Below are 23,998 nucleotides of genomic sequence, written 5' to 3'. Positions count from 1 at the left end.
AGGCAGTAGAACCTTGTTCTGGCTGTAACTACATAATATCAAAAACTCCCATCTGCTTATATCACAACCCATCTCACTTGAAAAGTGTTTGGGAAAATGTTAGCTCATAGCGGCAAATACAGTTTTCTAAGGTTTCCCCAAACTCTAATTTTCTAAGGAAAGCTTTAATAAATTTATCATTGGCAGAAAATACTATGAGTTGTTTTCTTTGGGTGATAGACTTACTTTTTCTTACTTTTAAGAAAATGTCTGCCAAATATCCCCGTTTAAATAACAACATTTCTTTGTCAGCTAGTTATTTTTTCAAGTGAAGACCATGTTTCAGGAAAAACAACTCAAATACTTACACCAGAGCTTTTCCTGAAACATTCACGGTAATTAGGTCTATCTTGGAGATGGTTTACGTAAACTACCCATTGAGTCACACTGAATACTAAAGAACATTTACTCAAAGGGAGAGATCGAACAAAATCAATCATTTTTACCTCTTCATCTAGAACAGTGGTCTGCAAACCCATTAGTCAAGAGAACCAAATATCAATAGTACAATGACTGAAATTTCTTTTGAGAGCCAAATTTTTTAAAATTAAACTTCTTCTGACGCCACTTCTTCAAAATAGACTCGCCCAGGCCGTGGTATTTTGTGGAAGAGGCACACTCAAGGGGCCAAAGAGCCGCATGTGGCTCTCGAGCCGCAGTTTGCCTACCAGGGATCTAGAACATTATCATTTTGTTATTGTTGTTAATCCATACCTGAGGACACCTTTCCATTGGTTTTTAGAGAGCGGAAGGGAGGAGGAGAGACAGAGAGAAACAACAAAGGTATGAGAAACAAATCCATTGGTTGTCTATCACATGAGCCCTGATCAGGGCTGGGGATTGAATCTAGAACTGAGTACCTACCCTTGACTGGAATCAGAACCAGGACCCTTCAGTCTGCAGGCTGATGTTCTATCCACAAAGCCAAACTGACCAGGGTCTAGATCTTTATTAACTGAAACTGGCTTTCTAAAACAGTTACCAATGTGTGATGGTAAAGGGAACCGTGCCTGGGAAGATGGTTTGGTGCCACTGCCTTCATTCATGCTGAAGAGCCAGCAGTTTTCCTCGCCATGCTTTTGCATCTGTACAGAGCAAATGTCAGCAGTGCAGAAGGCAGAGAACCTCTCAGTGTTATTACAGAAACAGCTCTGACTTCCCAGGGAGTCTCTGGGGATCCCCAGCGTATATGCACCACACGCTGAGAACTACTGACATAGAGGATGCCATTTCTTTGGCACCGAGAGACCTTTCCTAAGGGAACCCACAAACCTGAAGGTGAAATTTTAACAAGGTCACTCAATCCATATTGCGGAAAGATTCAACACAGGGAATGATAAATAGAAGAACGTCAATATGTACCAGATATTGTAGTTCCTGGAGAGGGGATTAACTGACAAGAATGCAAGATTAGCAGAGCCTGCAAAGTCCCTGAATGCAGTGCAGACTTAGGAAGGCCAAGCTGAGGGCAGCAATGGAGAAAGAGGGGGGTAAGGAAGGAGGCAGGGCAGAAGACAAAGGCCACCATTCCCCCAGGCTCTGACCGCCAGGTGCCTCTGGCTTGCCCATCTTGAGAGGTAAGGACATCTTACTTAAAGATAGTCTAAAACTGGGAAATCCACTTGGACACAACTTAGGTCCAATTCTCTTACTTAAAAAAAATATTCTTGACAATGTTTTCTCTCAAAAGAGTTAATTTATTCATTTCTCTAACAAATCCGCCCGTTATTAACAAATTGAGTTACTTGTGAGAGAACTAAAAAAAAAACACAACAAACCTTAACTTCAGATGAACCATTTCAGACAGTATATCATAATTTTTTTTTCGGTCAGCTTTTGGACCCCACATAAAACTCTCAAATGAGGGGATGAGTGGATTCACACTGATGTTTAAATTTTTTAGATTTGACAAACTGACGGGGTGTATCTTGACAGCTATATTCAGTAGCTTATTGCTAAGCTTTTTATGCTGAATACCGAACAGAATAAATTTTCCACCAGTGTTTTGAGTAGGAGGTTTTAAGATTCCTATTCACTGATGACAGCAGTCTGGGGCAGCTCGATAAAACAAGCACTGGCTATTTCATAACTGCTTTCAAACACTGTCTCAATATTTAAGAGAAAAAGGCAAAGACATTTTGAAAATATACGTTTTAACCAAAATCTGGATGCTAAGTAAACATCCTTTCGTGCTCAGCCAGAAAGACTTGCAGCTGTGGCATTTGTGATTTAAAATAACAAATGAAGATGTCCGTGTAAAAGATAAATGATACCATAAAAGTTTCTTATCAAAAGAAAAAAAACATTTTCCGTTGCTATTTATGTAGAAAAGGGCTTTACACTAAAGCCCCCTTAACATACTGTAAAAATACTGGAACCTTTACATTTAGAGGTTAGCTTGAGTACACACCAAGCAATACTATTTTCTGTTTTGCCACCACATTCTCCTTTTGCAAACTGCAGCTTAATTTTCCCTTACAGAGATATAAGGATATCTCTGTAGCTTCCTTTTGTTTGTAAATATGGCTACTGCAAGTTGCTGACTCTATGGTAAAATATCAAATTCTAGATGAACTGACAACTAGGCAGTAATGCAATTGGAAAGCTTCCTCCCCCTTTAAAGAAAACAAAACAAAACAGATTAAAATGTTAACATTGTACCAACATATAACACAGTCATATTCTAAAATATACAAATATATTTCAACATCGATTAGATCGCCATCTCCCCAAGGCAGGTCCTCTCCTTGGCAAATGACTGCATAAGGAGCCGGGAGCCGGCTCGGTGGGTGCAGCCTCGCTCACCACAGCCCTCTCAGAATCAGTATGCAACTGAGCTCCTCTTCCACACCAGCAGAGGGGAGGGGGAAATCCCTCTTATTTTCCCAAAGTTGCCCATCTCCGTTTCTGTGGAATTGCTACATCGCCCAGATAAAACATTTGAGAGTATGTCAGCTTTAATTAATGTAACATGACCTGATCATTTCCACAGTTAAGAATAAAGAAGTTTGCATTCTTCAAATCCAAAGCTCAACCTGGAGATTATGCTAAGTGGCTTCATTCATAGTCCACACTCCTCCGCTCCTGTCAGAAGGACAGCATTTGTCCCCTCTAGTGATAAACAAATTATACATGAAATCAATTCCACTTCACAATCACTTTTCCTATTGGGTATTATCTTCCCTTCGCTGCTCCCTCCAGTTAAGCCCACGTCCTGTAACTTGCTAATGAGCTGGGGGCTTTCTGTTCCAGGTGGCACCCCCTGCCTCGAAGTCATGACATTTCCCATTTCGAATGCTGCTGGCATTTTTCGACAGCTCCTGTTAACTAGCCTTTTTGACCTGCGCTAAGAGGAACTCATCTGATCGAATCCTCTAACCTGCCAATCATTCTAGCAAATGATCTTCACAGTCACTCCCAAGGCAGGAATGGAGGGGAGAAGAAAAAAAAAGAAAAAGAAAGAAATGCGAGTGAGAGAATGAGGGAGTAGGCAAGCGGCTGCCTCTGCAGCTACCTAATGAGAATACTTTAAGTCTCCCAGGCAGCTGAAACCCTGAAAAACTGGTGGGAAAATTAGGACACAACTGCATGCCTGGCTCGGTAATTACTGATTTCTTTCCATCCTGAGATCATTTCGAGAGCAACACCTCTGAGATGTGCCAGCTTCTAAAGAACACAGGAACACCCTACCTGACGTGGAGAAAATAGATGTATTTCTCCTGCCACTATCAATATGCAATTCCCACAATCCCTCTCTGTCAAACAGCATCCTTCCCAGAATTAATTATGTGCTATAAGCTCGTTAAGTGTGCATTTGTAAACTAGGGGTGATTATCATGTTTGCCACAGTGAAGGAAGACCTCCTTCTTCCCTCTCCCCCCCGCCCCCCAACCTACCTCAGGCATGTTTTAAATGTTACCATCATTTAGGGGTGTTGACTTATGCTCATTTACATAAAAACAAACAGGTACAGTTGAACATGGCACTGGGCTCAAGGAGGATTTAACAGTGAAAAATGGGCATTCTTATTAATGGAGGCAAAAAAATTTTTTTTCCCTACTAGATTTTCTTGCTGTGTAATTTATTTAGTGGGTTCCCAGCCCATGATGTCAGGAAGATAGATCGGGTATATGGATCTTTGACAATGGATCACAATTCTAGGTATCTTAATATAAAGTAGATATGTTGACCAAGAAATGATACAACATAATTAATCATTACACCACTGTATGTAATAATGTAAAATACTGTACATGATTTAATTGCACATGATAGTCACACAACTTTCCCCATTTACAGTAATTAGAGCAATAGCCCCATTTACAGTAATTATTATATGTAATTGAGGGCATTTTACTAATTGCATTGAAAATGATAATCCAGAGCAATTAAAAATCCAAGGGCACTATACATTAAAAGAATGGTGATAATTTAAATGAAAGAAAAAACAAAACCTCACCCCAAAAATAGAAGTTAACAGCCACAGTATTTTTTTTAATATATATATATATTTTAATTTTTAGTGAGAGAGAGAGGAAGGGAGAAGGAAAGATAGAGAGAAACATCCACATGAGAGTAAAACACCCACTGGCTGCCTCCTGCATGTCCCTACTGGGGATTGAGCCAAACCGAGGGGGCATATACACTGACCAGGAATCCAACATCAACCTTTGGTGCACAGGATGGCGCCCAACTAACTGAGCCACACTGGCCAGGGCAACAGCCACAGTATTGGATTCCACACTTGACATATATGCTGATATTTATTATGAGTTAAATTTCCATCAACTTCTCCAACTTTGGTATTTGTTTGTTTGTTTGTTTGAGAGTTTATGCATTATTTCCCTAGGTGGAAAGCAACCCTTTGACGAATCTATGATGCTATCCTAGCTACTCCAGGACTGTTGAGAAATTATTCTATTGGCTGTGTGAGCATACAGAGTGTGTATGTTTGTGTGTGTGTGTGTGTGTGTGTGTGTGTGTGTGTGTGTTTTGGTGGAGGAAAGAGCTATCCAAAAGAGACTTGGTAAATTATTCATTTGCACAACTGATTTGATGTTCTTAAAAGCTTTATTCATAGAAGCATCTCAGTGTATTGCAAACATTTTGTTAACTATACTTGTAATAATTTAGCTAAAATGTTTAACTTTGTTAGACATGAAATACATTTGGGTTGAGCTTTTCATCACACTTGCAATCTGTCTAGAATTTTAATGTGTCTAAGGCCCTGAATCCCTGGCTTTTGTCCCAGAGCCCCAGTGTGTACCCCTCCCTGACCCCACTCCCCATTTCTGTCCTGACAAAGCTCCCACGTGAGGGCTATCTCAGGAGGAGTGATGAGCATCGTGGGACAATGGGAATAGTTTCAAGCTTCTTTTTGCCTTCCCTTCCCGGCATTATCATTTAGACATTGTCCTCCATGCATTCAAATGTCATCTCAGACCATCAGCCCACTTCAACTCAAACAGCCTCCTTTCATGCACAGACACTTCTTAGAGTATCCACAGACCACAAAGACTGTCTAGTGGGACTCAGCTGCTATCCTGGTATTAATAATACAATACAGTGCACTTAGGGCATAGACGATTCCCTCTGTATCCCAAATTCATAAGACTCGCCATTAAACAAAAAGGAAAATCGAGCACCTGAGCTGATTATAACTAGTTGTATAATATACGTGATTGCTAACTTCATAACAGTTTGGCCAAGCACTCTAACATACATCTTGCTTACTAGCCACATCACATCCTGAATCTACTATTTTTTACAGGAAAGCTTCCCTCATATTATGCTGCTGGCTAAATAGTCCCTAAGAAATTAATTTGGGTTTTTAAAAGACAGAGATACAAGTTGCAGTTTTATTCATTACTCCCCCCACCCCCTTTGAAAGCTCAGCTGACTTGAAACACCAAATCACAAAAATATAGCCGAGATTTGAGCATCCATGGCTGATGAACCAGTCTGTGAAGCATCAAACGCTTCTTATCTTTTAGTATTTTTGCTTTTAAAAACTCTCAATCAGGCTAGGGAAAAGGGAAAGTAAGGGCAAAAACTATTATTATTTTTAGTTTTAAAAATATCACTCAATTCTTTTTAAGAAAAACACACTGAAATATTTAAAGGTAATGGAGTGTCATGTGAGTTAAAACAATAGTTTTGAAAAACAATGTGCATGTGCACACATTTGTGTGTGCCCGTGTGTGTGTGTGTGAGTGTGTGTGTGAGAATAGCAAATGTAGTAAAATGCACACATTTGGGGGAAATGGGGAAAAGGTATCAGGAATTCTTGGTACTACTCTTACTAATTCCCTGCAACTTTTCTATAAATCTGAAATTATATCAATAGAAAAAAATTAAATGAATGATTAAAAAATGTACTCTGGATGCAGCATGATATTGTTAACTTTACTTTCACTCTGTTTTGTCCATTCCCAGGGATAATTAAGCAGATTAGGTGGCAAAGGCCTTAGAGTCCTTTGCTAACCCCATTCACAGGGCTGGTGGTGATGGTGCAGAGCACAGGGAGAGGTGGAGAGGCAGAGAAGGGAGGGGGAGGAGAGAAGAGACAAACTTCCTTAGCCTACTAATCTGCATCAATTTAGAGGACAGAGTAGACTCTCCAGGGTAGAGGGAAACTAAGGAAGAGGTGGAGGGAGGATAGGGAAGCTAAACCACATTCCAGCCTCTTCTCAGCCAGGTGTTTATAATATGCATTATGCATTTGTGGTTGGAAGCACTGTCAATTTCCTGAATAAGATGTATTTTTTAATCTGCAGCAATGAAGGGGTAATGACAAAAAACAGGGGTTCTTTCAGATAAAACCTTCAAGAAACACTGAGGTTTATTTCCCCCTCTTTCTGTTATTTCCAGAACTAGTCTTGTCAACCACATGAGACAACAGACAATAAAATTGTAGTCTTTTGATAGGGAAAAAAAATTGCAGGATCATGAAGAAAACAACAGTTCTTACAGAAAAAATCAGAAGCCTTCCTACTGCTGAAAGAAAGTTAGATCCCAAACTTCAATTTCTTACATTATGATAAGTACTGATTGGTAGTGTCTCCTTTTGTGTCTACAGTTGTAAAAATACAACATGGCTTAAAAAGACCTTAAGTCTTTTGAGGAAATGCCATACTGTTCTCCACAGTGGCTGAACCAGTCTGCATTCCCACCAGCAGTGCATGAGGGTTTCCTTTTTCTCTGCATCCTCTTCAGCACTTGTCTTTGTTGATCTGTTGATGATAGCCATTCGGACAGGTGTGAGATGGTGCCTCATTGTTGTTTTGATTTGCCTATCTCAGATGATTAGTGACTTTGAGCATGTTTTCATATGTCTCCTGGCCTTATGTATGTCTTCTTTAAAAAAGTGTCTATTTAGGTCCCTTGCCCATTTTCTGATTGGATTGTTTATCTTACTTTTGTTAAGTTGTATGAATTCCCTATACATTTTGGAGATTAAACCCTTATTGGAGATAACATTGGCAAATATGTTCTCCCATGCAGTGGGCTTTCTTATTGTTTTGTTGATCGTTTCTTTTGCTGTGCAAAAGAAATTTTTATTTTGATGTAGTCCTATTTGTTTATTTTCTCAATAGTTTCCATTGCCCCAGGAGTTGTGTCAGTAAAGATACTGCTACGACAAATGTCTGCTATTTTGCTTCCTATGGCTTCCTCTAAGATTTTTATGGTTTCCACAAAATTAAAAATGGAACTGCCATTTGACCCAATAATCCCACTTCTAGGTATATATCCCAAGAAAACAGAAACACCAATCAGAAAGGACATCTGCACCCCTATGTCCATAGCAGCACAATTTACAATAGCTAAGTTTTGGAAACAGCCAAAGTGCCCATCAGCAGATGAGTGGATAAGAAAACTGTGGTACAATGGAATACTATGCGGTAAAAAGAAGAAATTATTAGCATTTGCAAAGGCATGGATGGAACTGGAGAGCATTATGCTAAGCAAAATAATCCAGTCAGAGAAAGATAAACATCACACAATCTTACTCGTTTATGGAATATAATGAACGTAAAGTGAGGAACAGAAATAGACACAGAGACAAAGAAGCAACGAACAGACTGTCAAACTACAGTGGAAAGGCAGGGGAGGGGGTAAGAGATCAACTGAAGGACTTGTTCCTGCATATAAGGATAATCAATGGACACAGACACTGGGGAAGTGGTGGTGGTGGTAGGGGGGGGGGGAGACTGGGGGATAGGGAGGCTAGGGGAGGCCAACGGGAGAAAAAGGAGATATATGTACTACTATTTGTAATACTTTAAACAATAATAATAAAAAAAAGACCTTTAGTCAAAAATATCACACAAATGAGGATGATGTTACACCATGAAAACTGGAGTTTGCCTTTGCACTGGGCTGGTTTTTTTCCTTGGTAGTGGCCAGACAAGGTACCTTCAGACTTTGCTTCAGCCCTCTTCTGAGGGGTTCCTTAAGTAAAGCTTGGCCATCCAGGTCCCAGCTCAGCTGACTGGATCAGGGCTCAGTCCCTGACCAAGGGTGGTCTACAGTCAGCCAGTGGCTTCTGGGGTGCCTGAAAAATACAGGCTTGCTCTCTACTTCACAATGACCCCAACCAGAACTGCTTCTGAGGAGGACTGACTCTGAGGAAAAGACCTCAGCAATACAGAAGAAGAGAGACAGAGAAACAGCAATGAGCAGGATTCCTGCAGAAGCAGAAACAAGGCTGCAGAAGCCAGGAGGTGAGGGGAAGATGAAAGGGATGTGAGTTGATGCAGTGACAGAACCAGTGAGCTGCCGCAGAGTCACAGGATAAAGGAGAGCAGCAGGTGGGTGTTTCTCCAGGACCAGTTACCAGGGTCCAGAAGGCAGGACGAAAGCTCCATTGGGATTCTGAGGAGCACTGAGTGTTTGCAGACCTACGTGGACTGCCAACCTGTTCTGTTTTACTTCCCCCGAGCAATCTCAATGAAGACCACCATTAGCTGAGAAAATCTGTGTCTCCTTCCCCTAAAAGAGCCCATGCCCACTTCCTCTGAGCCTCTCCTGTTCCTGGGCACAGCTCTAACTCTCCTTCTCAATGGTCCCTCTCTCTCCCTCTCACTCTGCTTCCTGCCTCTTTCCTCATTTGAGAGCTTCTTTTCCTCAAACACTTTGAGCTTATCTTACGTGGCTATCATCTAGAACTGACACATATTTATATTGGCTGAATCCAGTTTAATGCATTCTGTTTACCTGGAAGACTGCTTTTAGTTAATTATTGCTTGATGACTAAATTAAGCAGAGAAAGCCTAACACTTTTTATTTCTCATTGGCATATAATCTTTATATATAAAAGCCTAAGTGGCCATTACAATCGAACTACCAAAATGACCGTGACAGTCGACCAGTCACTATGATGCACATTGACCACCAGGGGGCAGACTGGTGGTCAGTGCACTCCCGCAGCCAACCCCCCAGGTCCCCTCCCCCACACCAGGTAGCCAACTTTACGTGGCCCCTCCCCCCAACCAGCCGACTCCCTCCCCACTCTGCCCCCCATAGGCCTGGATCATGGGCCAGGCTGAGGTAACCCACCTGTGCACAAATTTGTGCACCGGGCCTCTAGTACTTAATTAGCAAAGATAATAATCTATAAGACAAGGAGAAGTTCCCCAAAATCTGCATGCAGATAACTTCTTACACTTGAACCAAATGTAATTTTTTTCATGCAGTAGACAGACAACTACTTATTAAACTTGAACTTATTACAAATTTAATAGGGTCTGAAGACCAGCTGATTCATTGAAAAGCGATGTATCCTAATGAGCGCATATCATTTTAGAAAAAAAAGTTAAGACATCTGTCTAATAGATTAAAAGCCACTCTTACTTCTTGTATTCAGCAAAAAGAGAAGTAGACAGAGAGACCCAGCACTTCCTGTCTGTTTAGAATAATTGGAAATTAAGTTCAACATAGGGCTGTGTTTGGTATCAGGGTATGCAAATGTAAGTGAATCTATTGGATGTGGTATTCAATGTAGCTTCTAGTCTTTTCCTTGGGGGAAATTTCTATGCACATTGAAGGCTCCCTCAGACATTAAGAGGATTTTACTCTTCAATGGTGATAAAAAATGGGGACAATCTATAAGATCTTGAGTCTGTTAATATCTTTAGAGGATAACAAAATGCAGGAAGCACAGGTACTGTGTGGTTTTTCTTTTCATTTAATTTGGTCACAGGACTCTGAAACCCAAATCGCTTTCTGCTACAAAGGAAAATGCGTCTCGTTATCCAGCTTATGCAAATCCAGGACTATTAACTAAATAATGAAGTGACCTTAGCATGCAAGTACAGAAACAGTTGGGCATTGAGAGACTGGGGGAAAAATTAGGGCCCGAAACACTCCTGTCTATCAGTCCTCATCATTTCAAAAACAGGAGAGATACAATGCACTTCCCTCTGGCTAACTCTCAAGAGAGATGGTGAAATGCTGACCTTAGCCAAGTCTTAGTCTATTAGGGTCCCCAATCTTTTACCATTCCTTCTCCTTCCCAATATTTCTGGGATTTACAAAGAATTGGGACATTTGAGGAAAATTTAATATGCCACATCCTGCTCTAAGCAGTTCATTCATTAAAACAAAATTAAAATATAGAAAATTCCATGTTTTCTCTTTGAATACCTATATTTATATAAATTTTTTTTGCTCAATAAGTCTATATTTGATATTCAACTATTGAACAGAATAAGTTCTTTTGTACAGGATTTCTTAGGACAATATATAGGCTATATATTTTTTGTCTCTAAAATGGCCCCATTTGATTAAAATTAAAAACCCACTAATGGGAGGAATTAAAATTTCTTTTTCTGCTGACAGAAAACTCAGAATCTAGCCTCCATGCAGCTTTTCTGAGAAAAGAAAAATTTAGATGTTTCCTTAATATAATGTTGAATCAAGCTGAGGTAGTTAAATTTGGAAGATACCAACAAAAGCGCTGATATTAAAGCTTAACAAGTTGATGTAAAATTACAAAATTCATAGAAAAGATATTTGTGTTCTCAAATAATTCTAGAGGAAGATCTTCTAACACGCAGATATAATCTTAAATTAGTTTAAAAAATATACTGCAAAGAAAATACATTTTAAAGGCTTTTAAATACCGATGATCACAGTTCTGAGCACCTTTTAAAATATCTTTTCAATTAAGTTTTGAGTCCTCACTGGCTAGGCTTGTGTTCTGTAAGTTTGATTTGATTTTACAAGGAGAAGCTGACCTCATCTACACATGTTCTAACAGCTTTGACTGGCTGGGCTCAGGCCGGGGAACTCTCAAAAGAGCAGAGAAGAAAGAACACAGCCTTGCAATTGAAATTCAAACTTGCTTGTGTGCATGTGTGTATGAGAGAGCAGCCCAAATAAAGTCCACTTTTTGTTTCATTCTACTGAATTGGCTAAAGGATTTATAAAGCCAGGGCCCTCATTATGGTAATGTAGGTTAAATACTTTAAAAAAAGTCTATGCTGCAACCTCATGAATTCAAACCACTCTCAGAACCAGGAGGTCGCCGGTCAAAAACTCAGCCCCACTCTTTGTCTGACCAACTAAAATTCAGAATGGCAGCACAAACGCTGTGAGGTAGTGAAGTTGTGCTTCTAGGTGACTGTATCCAACAGGGAAAAAATAACCTGAAGAGTGAAAGGTCTCACTCTTACCCACAAGACAAGGTGGATAATTTAATGTGCCTCTTTGCCAGGCTGACAATGCAGCCTGTTAAACTCATTCCCATTAAGAATCAGAGGAAGGAAGAGGAGTGCCAGCCACGCTATACCCACCCTCCAATTCACCAAAACACCGCATTGCTGAGCATCCACATGAGCAAGGAACAGACATGGACTAGCGAATGAGAAACTTTCCCCACAGAAACGTTGGTTCTCTATTTGCTTGGGAGCATTATGAGACTTTGAAGGAAAACACACACACACACACACACACACACACACACACACACACACACGGGCACAAAATTCCCCAAACCCAGACACTTGCATCTGGCAATGAAAGAGAGGCACAAGCTTTTCAGAAGTTGCTTGTTTCTGTGAAGCATGTGTGATGAAGGGGACAGGCTGACAGGCCCAGTGATGGCCTTGTTTAGATGCCACTTCCTATCTGCAGAACAGTGGCAGCCACAGTCCGTTACAGGACACAAAGGGAAACTGCTCCCTGGTAAGGTCTGTACCAGGAGCCTGGCAGGGGTCAGAAATGGGTGATGTGGCCCTCGTGCCAGGTGAACAAAGCCTAGAGCACATGTCCTTCCTGAGGGAAGCAGGCACCATTCAGTCAGACTCACACACTCCCGGCTGGATGGTGAGCATGGGATGGAGCTGCCGATCTTTCAAGAAAAGCCAGAAACCCAGACTTTGTGTCAAACCTCCCCATTCGAAAATGAGAGCAACTGATTAAAAAATTAAATTGTGTGGGTCAAACAAAGCAGGTCTGTGCCTTCGATACAGCCCAAGGTTAAACCTTTTTCTCACCTCGATGAAGAATGTGTGAAGAGTCAGAATGGTTTGCTTCTGACTCAATGACCTGTTTCAGACCACATGAATGAAGCACAATTTTGGTTAGAAATGCCTGAAAATATGCAAATGACTGATTGCACTTCTTCTCAGTAGAACAGGGATGAATACCATTATGAACATATGAGACTCGTCAGATAGGGAAAAAGCTGAACTAATTCACTTAAAAGAACTATTTGACATCTATTCAATACTATTTTCCAAGGAAAGTGAGCCATCTTACCTGTGCTCTCTTGAGAATGCTGTGCTCATCAGTGCTTGCTGTTGGATAGACTTTTGCCATAACTATTGTTTTTCCCAAAGGCCCGCATGCTTTCTCCCGATTCCGGCTGCAATCTTACATTTGGGACGGTAAAAATAGAAGACACTGTGGACAGAATGAAAAGTTGTCACATATATTTATCAATGTATTTCTTATTTTTTTTTTAAAAATAAAAATGGATATTGAGATACACTTCTGGAGGGCTAGCACATGGAACATTACAGTGTATATTGGCCTTTGAAAGTAGGTAATCACAACCAAACTCACATTTACACAAATGTACACACATATGACAGGACAGTCTGTTTTCACCTCAGAACCATAGCTCAGTAGGTGAAAACAACCTATTTTTCCCTTTCTTTGTTCCATACTTTCATCCATTCATTAAAGAAATATTTATTGAATCCCATGCTGTACTAGGACTTCAGAACCCTGACGTGCATGAACCAGAAGGAAAAGAAATCCCTGTTTTTACAGATTCCACTTGGAGAAGACAGAGGAAGACAATGAGACAAATATAAACTATCAACTGGTAGTGAGTGTCATGATGAAAAATAAATCAAGGAAGAGAAATTGGAAATGCTGGGGTAGAAGTAGGTACTTTTGAACAGAGACCCAAAGGAGGTAAGAGGACAAGCCATACCTATTATATATAGAGGAAGACGAAGTACAAATGTAGAAAGAGGATTCAGCAAGAGCTGACTCTCAGGAGGCAAGAAGAGAAACAGGCAAAAATGTTAAGAGGCTACTATAAAAATACAGGTGACAGTGGATAGAAAAGCTGGTACATATATACAATGGAATATCACTCAGCCATAAAAAAGAATGAAACCTTAGCATTTGTGACAGCATTAATGGACCTACAGGATATTATGCAAATTTGTCAGAGAAAGACAAATACCATATAACTTCATTTACATGTGGAATCTAAAGAACAATATAAATGAACAAACTAATAGAAACAGACTCACCAATGCAGAGAACAGACTAGTGGTTTCCAGAGGGGAGGGGAGCTGGGGGACTGGGTGAAAAAGGTGAAGGGATGAGAAGATTGGTAGTCACAAAATAGTTATAGGGACTTAAAATACAGCATAGATAATAGACTCACTAATATTGCAATAACTATGTATGGTGTCAGGTGGGTGGTAGAAATATCAGGGGGAACACTTGGTAAAGTATATGATTGTCTAACACTATGTTGTACACCTGAAACTAATACAAAATATTGGGGGGGAAACAAACAGAGAACAAAATACAGGTGAAAGAAGACAACCGGTGACTTGGAACACAGTGACAGCACTGGAGAAGGGAAAAGGGGTGTGATTCTGGATATATTTTGAAGATAATACCAACAGGGTCTGTGGAAGAAGTGAGTATGGGTGTGACAAAAGAAAGCTTCTGAAAGAACCTGCATTAACTGGAAGCACGATGTTGCTATTTGTTGACCAGGAAGCTACTGGTAAATTTGAGATGCCTACTAGGTGGCCAAATGGAGGTTCTGAGTAGTCAGGTGGATATGCAATCAGGGGAGGTGGGACTGGAGATATAAATTTGGAAGCTGTCAATATATAAGTAATATTTAAATCATGAGGATGTAAGAGATCATCGAGGCTCTCAGGAGCGAATATAGACAGAAAAATTTGAGGACTAAGCCCCAGGGCATTCTAACAGTGAGAGGTCTTGCAGATCAGAAGACATCCACAGGAGCCTAAAAAGTAGAGGCAGAAGGAAAACCCTGGGAGAGTCCTGTCCTAGTATCCAAGTGAAGGAAATGTTACCCAGAGGGGAGGGTGGTCAATTGGGTTGAATTCTGCTGAAGGGTCAAGATGAGGGCTGATGATGCCGAAGCCAGTTTGGCTCAGTGGTAGAGCGTCGGTCTGCGGACTGAAAGGTCCCAGGTTCGATTCTGGTCAGGGGCATGTACATTGGTTGCGGGCACATCCCCGGTAGGGGGTGTGCAAGAGGCAGCTGGTCGATGTTTCTCTCTCATTGATGTTTCTAGTTCTCTATCTCTCTCCCTTCCTCCTCTCTGTAAAGTATCAATAAAATATATTAAGAAAAAAAAAAAAAGATGAGGGCTGATGAAGGACCAATGGATAGAGATTTGGAAAACAGGGGATTTGGAGTCTTGGGTGCAAAAGCCTGGGTCAAAAGGATCCATGAGAGAATGGAAATCTAGGAATTACAGGCAGCAAACACATTTAAAATGGTGTGTGCTTGTTTTCTGTTTAAAAAGATGACCTGGAACTACCCTGATAGCATAATGTTGTTTTAGGGTAATATCTGGGACATATGTAGGACCAGGTAGGAAAACCTACAAATCTTATAGCTGGAAAGGCTCTTAGGGAGCACTGGTTTTCTCAGTGAGAAACTGGAGGCGCACACGAATAAGGAACTTGGCCAAAGTTGCTGGGCTACTTAGTGGAGCTGATGCTAGAATCCAGGGGGTCTGGTTCCCAGTTCAAGGCTCTTCACCACCACACCAATTTGTTAGGCTGTTTTTCACTGCAGATCAGAGTGCTGTGAATGCGCAAATGAACGTAATAAAATCAAGGGCTCTGCGCTATGAAGTGTATTTTGTTCATTTACTTGGACAAGGGTAGTTCAGCTTCAATAATTCATGCAACTTGATAGTATACACAGGAGAATGCCCTATGGCGTGTTTGGGAAAAGTAATGAATTTCTTCTAAATCAGCCTCTCATTTCCTTCCCTGCAATTAAATCTCTGTGAAGAAGTGGGGCAGGGCTGTTGGGGTTTCATGGCAGAGGGGGAATGACAAGGTGCCACCAGAATTAGCCAGCTTTAACCGCAAGATCCCCAGGTAACTGGGCCATTATTCCTGCTTGATAAGTTTGTAATTCCTGCCTCATTGGCACACAAGTACATTACTTCTAAACTGTGGTATTCTGTAAACTGGCAGGGTTTTAAGGAGTAGTATAATAAAGAAAGGTACTCTATCGTCGTATGTTCTTCCAAGGAAAGTAAGAGTCTGGCATAAGTAAACTTCATCTTTGTATAATCCATGAAATGACTGCAGTGCTCACCCTAACCAGGGCTCTGAGCACATGTCACAGTCTTCTCTCAGGGTCTGATACATTAAAGTGGCCAAGAAGGCTTGTGCCCACTCTTCTCCTTTTCACCTGGTTTCATTTCCTGCTTGCACAACTGTTTTTCTTTTGTTGACATTCTTTTTAAAGATGCTGGGCGCTACCTTTTAAGATTGTGAGTGCTCTGGACTGAACTGTGTCCTCCCAAATTTGTATGTTGAAGCCTTAGCCCTCAACGTGATGGTCTTTCGAGATGGGGGTTTTGAGTAATAACTAGGGCTAGGTGAGCTCATGAGGGTGGGGCTCTCATGACGAGATTAGTGGCTTTATAGGAAGAGGACGTGAGAAAGAGGTGACTCTCTGTCATGGGAGGAGACAGCAAGGTAGCTGTCCACAAGGCAGGGAGAGGCTCTCACCAGGAACCCAATTTGCTCACACTTTGAACTTGAACTTCCCAGTGCCAAGAACTGTGAGAAAGGGCTTGTTGTTTAAGCACCTCCCCACCCCTCTGCCTATAGGAGCCCGAACAGACAATGCAGCGAGGTGCCTGGAATCTATGAATCTAAACCATCACCAGGTTCAGTGGTTGGCAAACTCATTAGTCAACAGAGCCAAATATCAACAGTTCAACGACTGACATTTCTTAAACTTAAACTTCTTCTAATGCCACTTCTTCAAAACAGACTCACCCAGGCCATGGTATTTTGTGGAAGAGCCACCACACTGATGCAAACTTGAAAGTTAAGAATTTCTAAATATAGTCTGCGGAACATCAACCTAGATAACAGTCACCAGAACGAGTCACTTCACCCAGAACTAGTTCCAAAGTCTCCGAGTGCTTTGTTTTGTAAACATGTGTGTAGGACTACCACGTTGTTCGAAATGGAAATGACTATAGTGTTTAATACTGGGACTGTCTTTCTTAGGACTGGCTTTATGCCTCACAATGATTATCCACTAGGCACAGAAACAGCATTTCTGTAACTCAAAATTGTTACCAGAGGCATTTAGCAGAATCATGCTTTAAAAAAAAATAATGATTTCTCATCTGTATTCTCCCCCCTTCAAAAGGTTTTACTCCTCCTGATGTTTAACGTTATGCAAAGACGTGTTTCTGCCAATGACTATCACCTTATGGTTATGCTTCTGCAAATAGCCTGCTGTGAGCTGATAAAGGGATTAATGCAGCCAAAATTCTTAATCTGTGAAATTACAAATTAAATTCTCATATTAAAAATACCACCCTGAGGTATTTTTTTGTGGTTTTAATTCCCCTCTGGTGTTCTGCATACACTGTGCTTGCTAATGAGGGGGACAAGGCTGTCTCGGCTGGCAGCCTGCTGCTGAGTGATAATGTGGAGGCATTTACTCCCTGATAGAAAATGGATTTAAACCACCGGCTGATAAACTAAGTGGCAAGTGGGTAATAAGTCCATATTAACAGAAAAGTAGGACTACAAAATTCAGAATTCATAGACCATCAAAATCCTGGCTTAAACTCAGTCATCAAGTCAGATGGGATTGAGATGTCACCAAGGAGGAGTGATATCAAGCTACAAGTTATACTAAAAATGGAAAACAATCCATATGGTTGAGTTTGATGAGCCATAAACTAATAAGCCCATTTGCATCACTTTTTTTTTTTTAAGATTAAAAGGATGTGCGACCAATTCATTATTTTTCCATAGTGATCTTATCTTTAAATTTTTTTTTTTTAAATAGGGATAGTTGTTGTCATGGTCAGTGGGTATACTTTTAAAAAGGAAGTAGTGCAGAACATAAAATAAATGTGATGTTTTAAAAAATTTACAAAGTTTAGGGGGAGTAGTGGCTTATAATCACTTTAGGGTAAAAAAAGGAATTCAAATAAATTGTGGGATTATAAAAAATAATTTAGGGTAGGAATACTAAAGAGCAGTGGTTACTTATGACTTAGTTCCAAAATAAAAGGGTTATTGTTGCCAAGGAGAATTTAATACAATGGGGGAAATGTCTAAAGCCCAAAAGATTAAAGAAATAACTAGGTATGTCCATGGTAATTGATGTATATCCGAGGATTAATAAGCACATTATCAATATATATGCATATGTGCAGCATATTAATTTTCAGACAATCAGAATGAGAAAAAATATCTCTAGTTTGTATGTGGAAAGAACGTATCACCATGAAACAAAAATGTTCTTGAGTGTTTTGCAAAATTTCACAAGAATCCTGTTTCACACTTTGGAAGAAAGATGAGATCCTCCCAGCCATAAATCCTCCCCCAAATATTTAAAAATGTAATTGAAAGAGGCTGTGTAAATATGAACACTTTTGTAAAAACAAAACAAAAACCCACCCAGGAATGTGTAAATATGAACACTTTTGTAAAAACAAAACAAAAACCCACCCAGGAATGTGTTTTGTTTTAAGAGATCTAGAGAAGATCTGTCTGTATTAATACCAAGAGCATTTGTAGTTAAAATGAATTATGCCTTCAGTTCTTACATGTCAATTCAGTGCATTAGCCAATTGCCAACTCTACTCGTCAGCTCACTGCATAGCAGCCCTTTTTAAGGTTATTGTTACAACCAAGATGGTCTCTGAGAATCAAACAGAAATGAATCATTCCTCCTCTGCACCGCAGCCAGTTAAAAAGTACTGTATGCATAAATATGTAAATCATATTTTCCCTTTCCTTTATGACTGCTCAGATCATTTTTTTTTTTTTTTTGGACACACACATAATCAAACACAAAGACATGCAGCTGCAAACTGCAGAGCAGAGATAGCAAAAAGGAATCCATTTTCTTCCTGTGTCTGGTAAGCTGGCGTTTGAATGGCAGGATTCCGCTAAATATATACATATATCCCTTCTTCCCCTCTGTATTCTCTCTCCCTCTCCACACACACACACACACACACACACACACACATAAATGTACACATATGTATATAGACTCTCACATATAATATATACGCAAGCATATAATCTTACACATGCACATGCATACATCAATCTCTCTACATGTACTAGTATTGTTACATGTAGATGCTAAAATGATGTCCCTGCTTTGATTGGATATTGTAGATTTGTCCTACTCACTATCAGTCAGTTCCCATAGCCGTGGGGGCAGGTCACTAAAATACTCGTGGCTCAAGGCAGCCTGTGCTGATAGTCTGTTCTTTGGGGAACACTGTAGGAGTTTGGAGGCCAGGTCCTCTGCGTAATTCACGTAGCTAAGCCTGAAAACATAAGCACAAAAGAGAGAAATCAGACCAAACGTGAAGAGTCACTCAATAAGACATAAGGCTCACCCACATTTTCTGGGCTTATTTATGCCTGGCCAAGAAAACAAATTACCTGCTGAAAATAAACAGAAGCTGAATACATGTTGGTTCTTAAGAGTTATCTGTTATGCTAAACTCACTGGCTTTTACTCTTGTAATTTTAGTCTCAGTAATTTAAAATATTCCTACTATAAGCAAAAGGTTGATACTGGCAGGCTAGAACTAGGTCCAGAGGTAGAAAATTTCAGACGATAATTTATCAAACAGTTGTCAGAATTTGTTCATAGGATCTATGTACTGCATACACATCTGGATACATTTACAGGAAAATTAATACAAAACAACCAGGAGAATTAAAATAAAACTGCTATTAAACTCTCTAGTTACGAATGTTACCTTTTCTCTAAGAATTCACATTTTCTTGCATTTAATATAAAATTTTTGGAACAAGTACAGTCAAATGTCAACAATCAGAATATGAACATGCAGGTTAACAAAGGGGATATGCTTAAACCATATGGGGCTGAATCAATTCAAGATGACCTTTAAAACAACAGTAGATAGAAAATGTGTCTCAAGATTATAAAAAAAAAAAAAAAAAAAGCAGAAGTAAAGTCTTCCATGTGGTACAGCTTTCAAATGGGCAGCACACCACACAGCCCAGCCCAGCCCAGGATAGTTAACATAGTGATAACAAAAGTATTCCCAATAATGGCTACCATTTAGAGATAGATGAATATGTGTCAAGCCCTTTTGCACTCTCTCATTTATGACAGTCCAATAAAATCATCCTGTTCCAATCCAGTAATAAGGAGCTAAGTGGGAGTCTGAGAAGGTAGTGGGTTGCTCAATTAGGAGTCTGAGTGAATTCAAACCTCTCCAGAATTATAATTCTGAAATGGTTAGGTGGATATAGAATACAGCACAGAGAATATAGCCAATAATTTTGAAATAACTATGTATGGTGCCAGCAGGTACTCTACTCATCGGGGGATCACTTCCTAGGTTACATAATGTCTAACTACTATGCCATATACCTAAAACTAATATAATATTGAATGTCAACTAAAATTTAAAAAGTTAAATAAAGTGGTTTGTATTTGCCATGCTCTTGAACTGTTTCCAAATTAGAGGCTTTTACCCTTGATTTCTGTGTATCTGCAACAAGGTTCAGTAAGTACAGACTCAGAGGCAGCCAGAAGACTGTGCAGAAAGTGGCACCTGTCTGTGGGTATTTGCTCATGCACTGCTGGTGGGAATGCAGACTGGTGCAGCCACTGTGGAGAACAGTATGGAGTTTCCTCAAAAAACTAAAAATGGAACTCCCATTTGACCCAATGATTCCACTTCTAGGACTATGTCCCAAGAAACTAGAAACACGAATCAGAAAGGATATATGCACCCCTATGTTCATAGCAGCACAATTCACCATCACTAAGATTTGGAAACAGCCTAAGTGCCCATCAACAGATATGTGGATTAAAAAACTGTGGTACATCTACACAATGGAATACTATGCTGCTTTAAAAAGGAAGGAACGCCTACTATTTGCAACAGCATGGATGGAACTGGAGAGCATTATGCTAAGTGAAATATGCCAGTCAGAGAAAGATAAATATATCATCACTCATTTGTGGAATATAATGAACAAGGTAAACTGATGAACAAAAACAGACAGAAAAGCATTGATCAGATGCTCAAACTTCAGAGGGAAGGTAGAAGAGGATGGAGGTGAGGAGGAGAGATTAACCAAAGAACCTGTATGCATGCATATAAGCCTAACCAATGGACACAGACAACAGGGGCGTGAGGGCAGGAGTGGGGGGTGGGGACAACGGGGGAATAAGGACACATATGTAATACTTTAATCAATAAAGAAAAAGAAAAAAGAAAAGCCCTGAAGCTAGTGAACACACAATTAGCCTTAAACTCCTTTCCTCAAAGACCAACAAACTCTCCCATCCCCCTCCTCAAGCAGCTTTTTAGTATTGATTTTACATTGTTGTGGGGGCAGAAGAGGAAAGGAAGCAAGGAACCTGGGCAGAGGAAGAAAAAGGGGAAAGAGCAAAGACCTTTTCTCTAAAGCTTCACACATGGAGCTCTCATAGACGGTTCAGTGCTTGGCAGCTGCAGTGGCTGTTTGTAAAACACTGGTCAGTGGATTGGTTTTAAATATGTCTGCCTGGCAAAGGGAAACGGGTCCACAGCAGAAGGAGGCATTATCAGATTCTCAGATTTCCCCCTCCCCCGCTTTCCTTTAAGAGGGGCCAGGGCCAGCACAACGAATCCTTCCTCTTCCTAAGACACTCTCACTATTATAAACTGTTCACTGCTTTTAAAATATCAAATGCAAAGTCTGAGATAGGTACTTCATGTTAAAGGTTGCACTTATATTGCACGCAGTTTATCTATAATAATAAGAGCATAATATGCTAATTAGACCAGACGTCCTTTCGGACGACCTTCCAATGAAGCCAGGGCTGCAAGGGAAGCCCAGGTCCGGGTGCCTGCTGGTGGCCAGAGGGAAGCCCGGGTTCCGGGTGCCAGAGGGAAGCCAGTGCTGGCAGCCGAAGGAAGGAAGGCCTACTCTTGCACGAATTTCGTCCGTCGGGCTTCCAGTATATATATAATCCTGGTGAAAAATACACTGGCGTCCATTCTCTATAACTTTGATAAAATAAGACAGTGCCAGATTGAGACCAGATCTGAGTTTAGTGCTGACTCTGTTACAAGAGTGATGAGCCCGTGTGCAGTCCTTACAGCACCAATAAGCCATGAATGAAGCATGGTTTCACTATTTCGAAGATTTATATTTGTAGTTGTATTTCTGTTTTTGCAATAGATTGCTGGTCACATTTAAGTTGTATACATATGTACCCAACTATAATAATATCACCAATATGAGACCATCTCATTTCTCATCTCCCAAATTGAGCAAACTTTAAGGATGTCGATGAAACAAACCAATGCTTATTTGTGACATTCAGTTTACACACAAATTATAAATTATACATGTAAAATTTTAATTTAGAAAGTTTGCTATGTCCTCACTTGCATTTCAAGAACCACTTTTATTCCAACTCACCACATGCATTTTCAACATCAGTCTTTTGTGATCACCAGAGCCTTTGAGGCCACGCAAGGTGTTTGAGACATGAGACTTCTGGGATATCTTCGGTATTTGGAAGTTTTACCCCAAGCCAAAGGCAGGCCTTATCAGAATGTCAATATGACTGTGGCTGTTGTTTGCAGTCTCCCATTGTGTTGGCAGATTTTTAAAAATTTTCTTGTAATTCCATCAATTTTCGTTTTATATATTCTTTAAAGTCAAGTAATTAAGTACGTTAGTAATCTAGTACTGTTATCTCTTCTTGGTAAATTAAGCCATCAATCCTTCCGTAGTGACTGTTTTTATCTTTAATAAAACTTTCTGGGCTAAAGTTCATTCTTTTTCTCATATTAATTTAATAACTTCAGGGTTTTATTTATTTATTTATTCAATATTTGCCTGGCATACATTTGGTAACTCTCTCAAATTTTCATAGCCATCATTTTAAGGTTTATCTTTCATAAATACTACATAGCTGGGTTTAATACTTATTCAATTAAATAATCCCCATTTTCTAAAAAGAAAATTTAGTCCATTTACATTTTGTGATCACTGATATATTTAAATTACTGCTATCCTCTTAAACTTGCATTCTATTTCCACCTACTTTATCTTTTGTTTTTTTTTCTTTTTGTTTTTTGATTTCATCTTATTCAACATTTCCATCTTCTGTTTTAGAACTATACATTGTATTTTTATGTGTAGTAATTACTTTTAACTTTTTTTTTTTGCATTTCAATATTTATTTAGGTGTTTAAGCTCTCACAATGAGTTTTACAAGCTGATGGACACACTGACAAAGTATTTTCCCAGAGAATTATAATCATACATCCAGACAATATAAATATATGATTGAGTTAACATTGATGCACAGCACCATTTTACCAATTACATAATAATACAAATGAAAAGTCACACAGTTCAACAGAAATATAAAATATTAGATATATGTTCAATTCATTAGCAGAAACTAACTGCTGTTTCATAGGGCATAGTCCATACCTTCTGCACAAGACAAGAAAAATATTTTGCTAAAAACCCTTTAGTAGCTCACTCCCATTCTTTGTCCAGGCCCTCTCTTTTAAGTTGCACCCCAAAGTGCAAACATAAAATTAGTTCTCAGACGTTGTGTCTGGAGACTGTAAAGATATGTGCTTCTGTATGATGTGGATTTTGCATGAGCTCTTTCCCCAGAGATTTATGATTTTTCAAAATGGAGGTTATCATAACTGCACAAAATGAGATTTATAGAAAGACATTAAAAAATCATCATAAACTTGGTCAAAAGCCAACAGAATCAGCGGTTACACAAACCTGATGTCTCCTGTTTTAAATATGGGAACTATCAACACAAAGTAGCAGGCAAATAGCCATAGAAGCCCTACTGTCAATGTTTGAAATGAATGAAGGGATAAACCACAGGCAATCTACACTGGTCTTCCTAGTTCCTGGGATCTTAATTTTATATGAGATTAAAAACATGTTAAATATTGTGCTTGGTATTTCAGCACCCAGTCTCTCCAAATTTCTTACCTTTTGCTAAGATTCTGGCATGGAAATAGATTTGAAGGAGACATAACTCAATACTGCATGGTTTCAGGAAAGGTCAGTTGATAAAAGTGATAAGCATGTTTTAAATGCTGAACAGCGAGAATCTTTTGCTAAATTTCCAACTAGGCTGATCATAATCCAAACACAGAGGCTGAAATTCCGCCAAGCTGAGGCCTGAT

The 23,998-nt window shown here is 39.7% G+C and overlaps 1 protein-coding gene across 2 annotated transcripts in view; it reads right to left on the bottom strand.

Moving 5' to 3' along the window:
• Positions 1–23,998, bottom strand: part of CDK14 (cyclin dependent kinase 14) — a 487,128-nt gene that overhangs the window by 65,746 nt on the left and 397,384 nt on the right. For both annotated transcript variants that reach the window (XM_084897427.1, XM_084897428.1), the window contains 2 exons: positions 18,975–19,114; positions 12,802–12,945 (listed from right to left, as the gene is read on the bottom strand). In XM_084897427.1, the coding sequence (XP_084753553.1) occupies positions 12,830–12,945; positions 18,975–19,114 (256 nt within the window). In that variant the 3' untranslated portion in view covers positions 12,802–12,829. The remainder of the gene's footprint in view (positions 1–12,801; positions 12,946–18,974; positions 19,115–23,998) is intronic.

The sequence above is a fragment of the Pipistrellus hanaki genome, assembly GCF_964339955.1.
Source record: "Pipistrellus hanaki genome assembly, chromosome: 10".
Taxonomy (NCBI): Eukaryota; Metazoa; Chordata; class Mammalia; order Chiroptera; family Vespertilionidae; genus Pipistrellus; species Pipistrellus hanaki.
The sequence above is the reverse complement of the archived record's forward strand: the minus strand, read 5'-3'. Positions and strand labels throughout refer to the sequence as shown.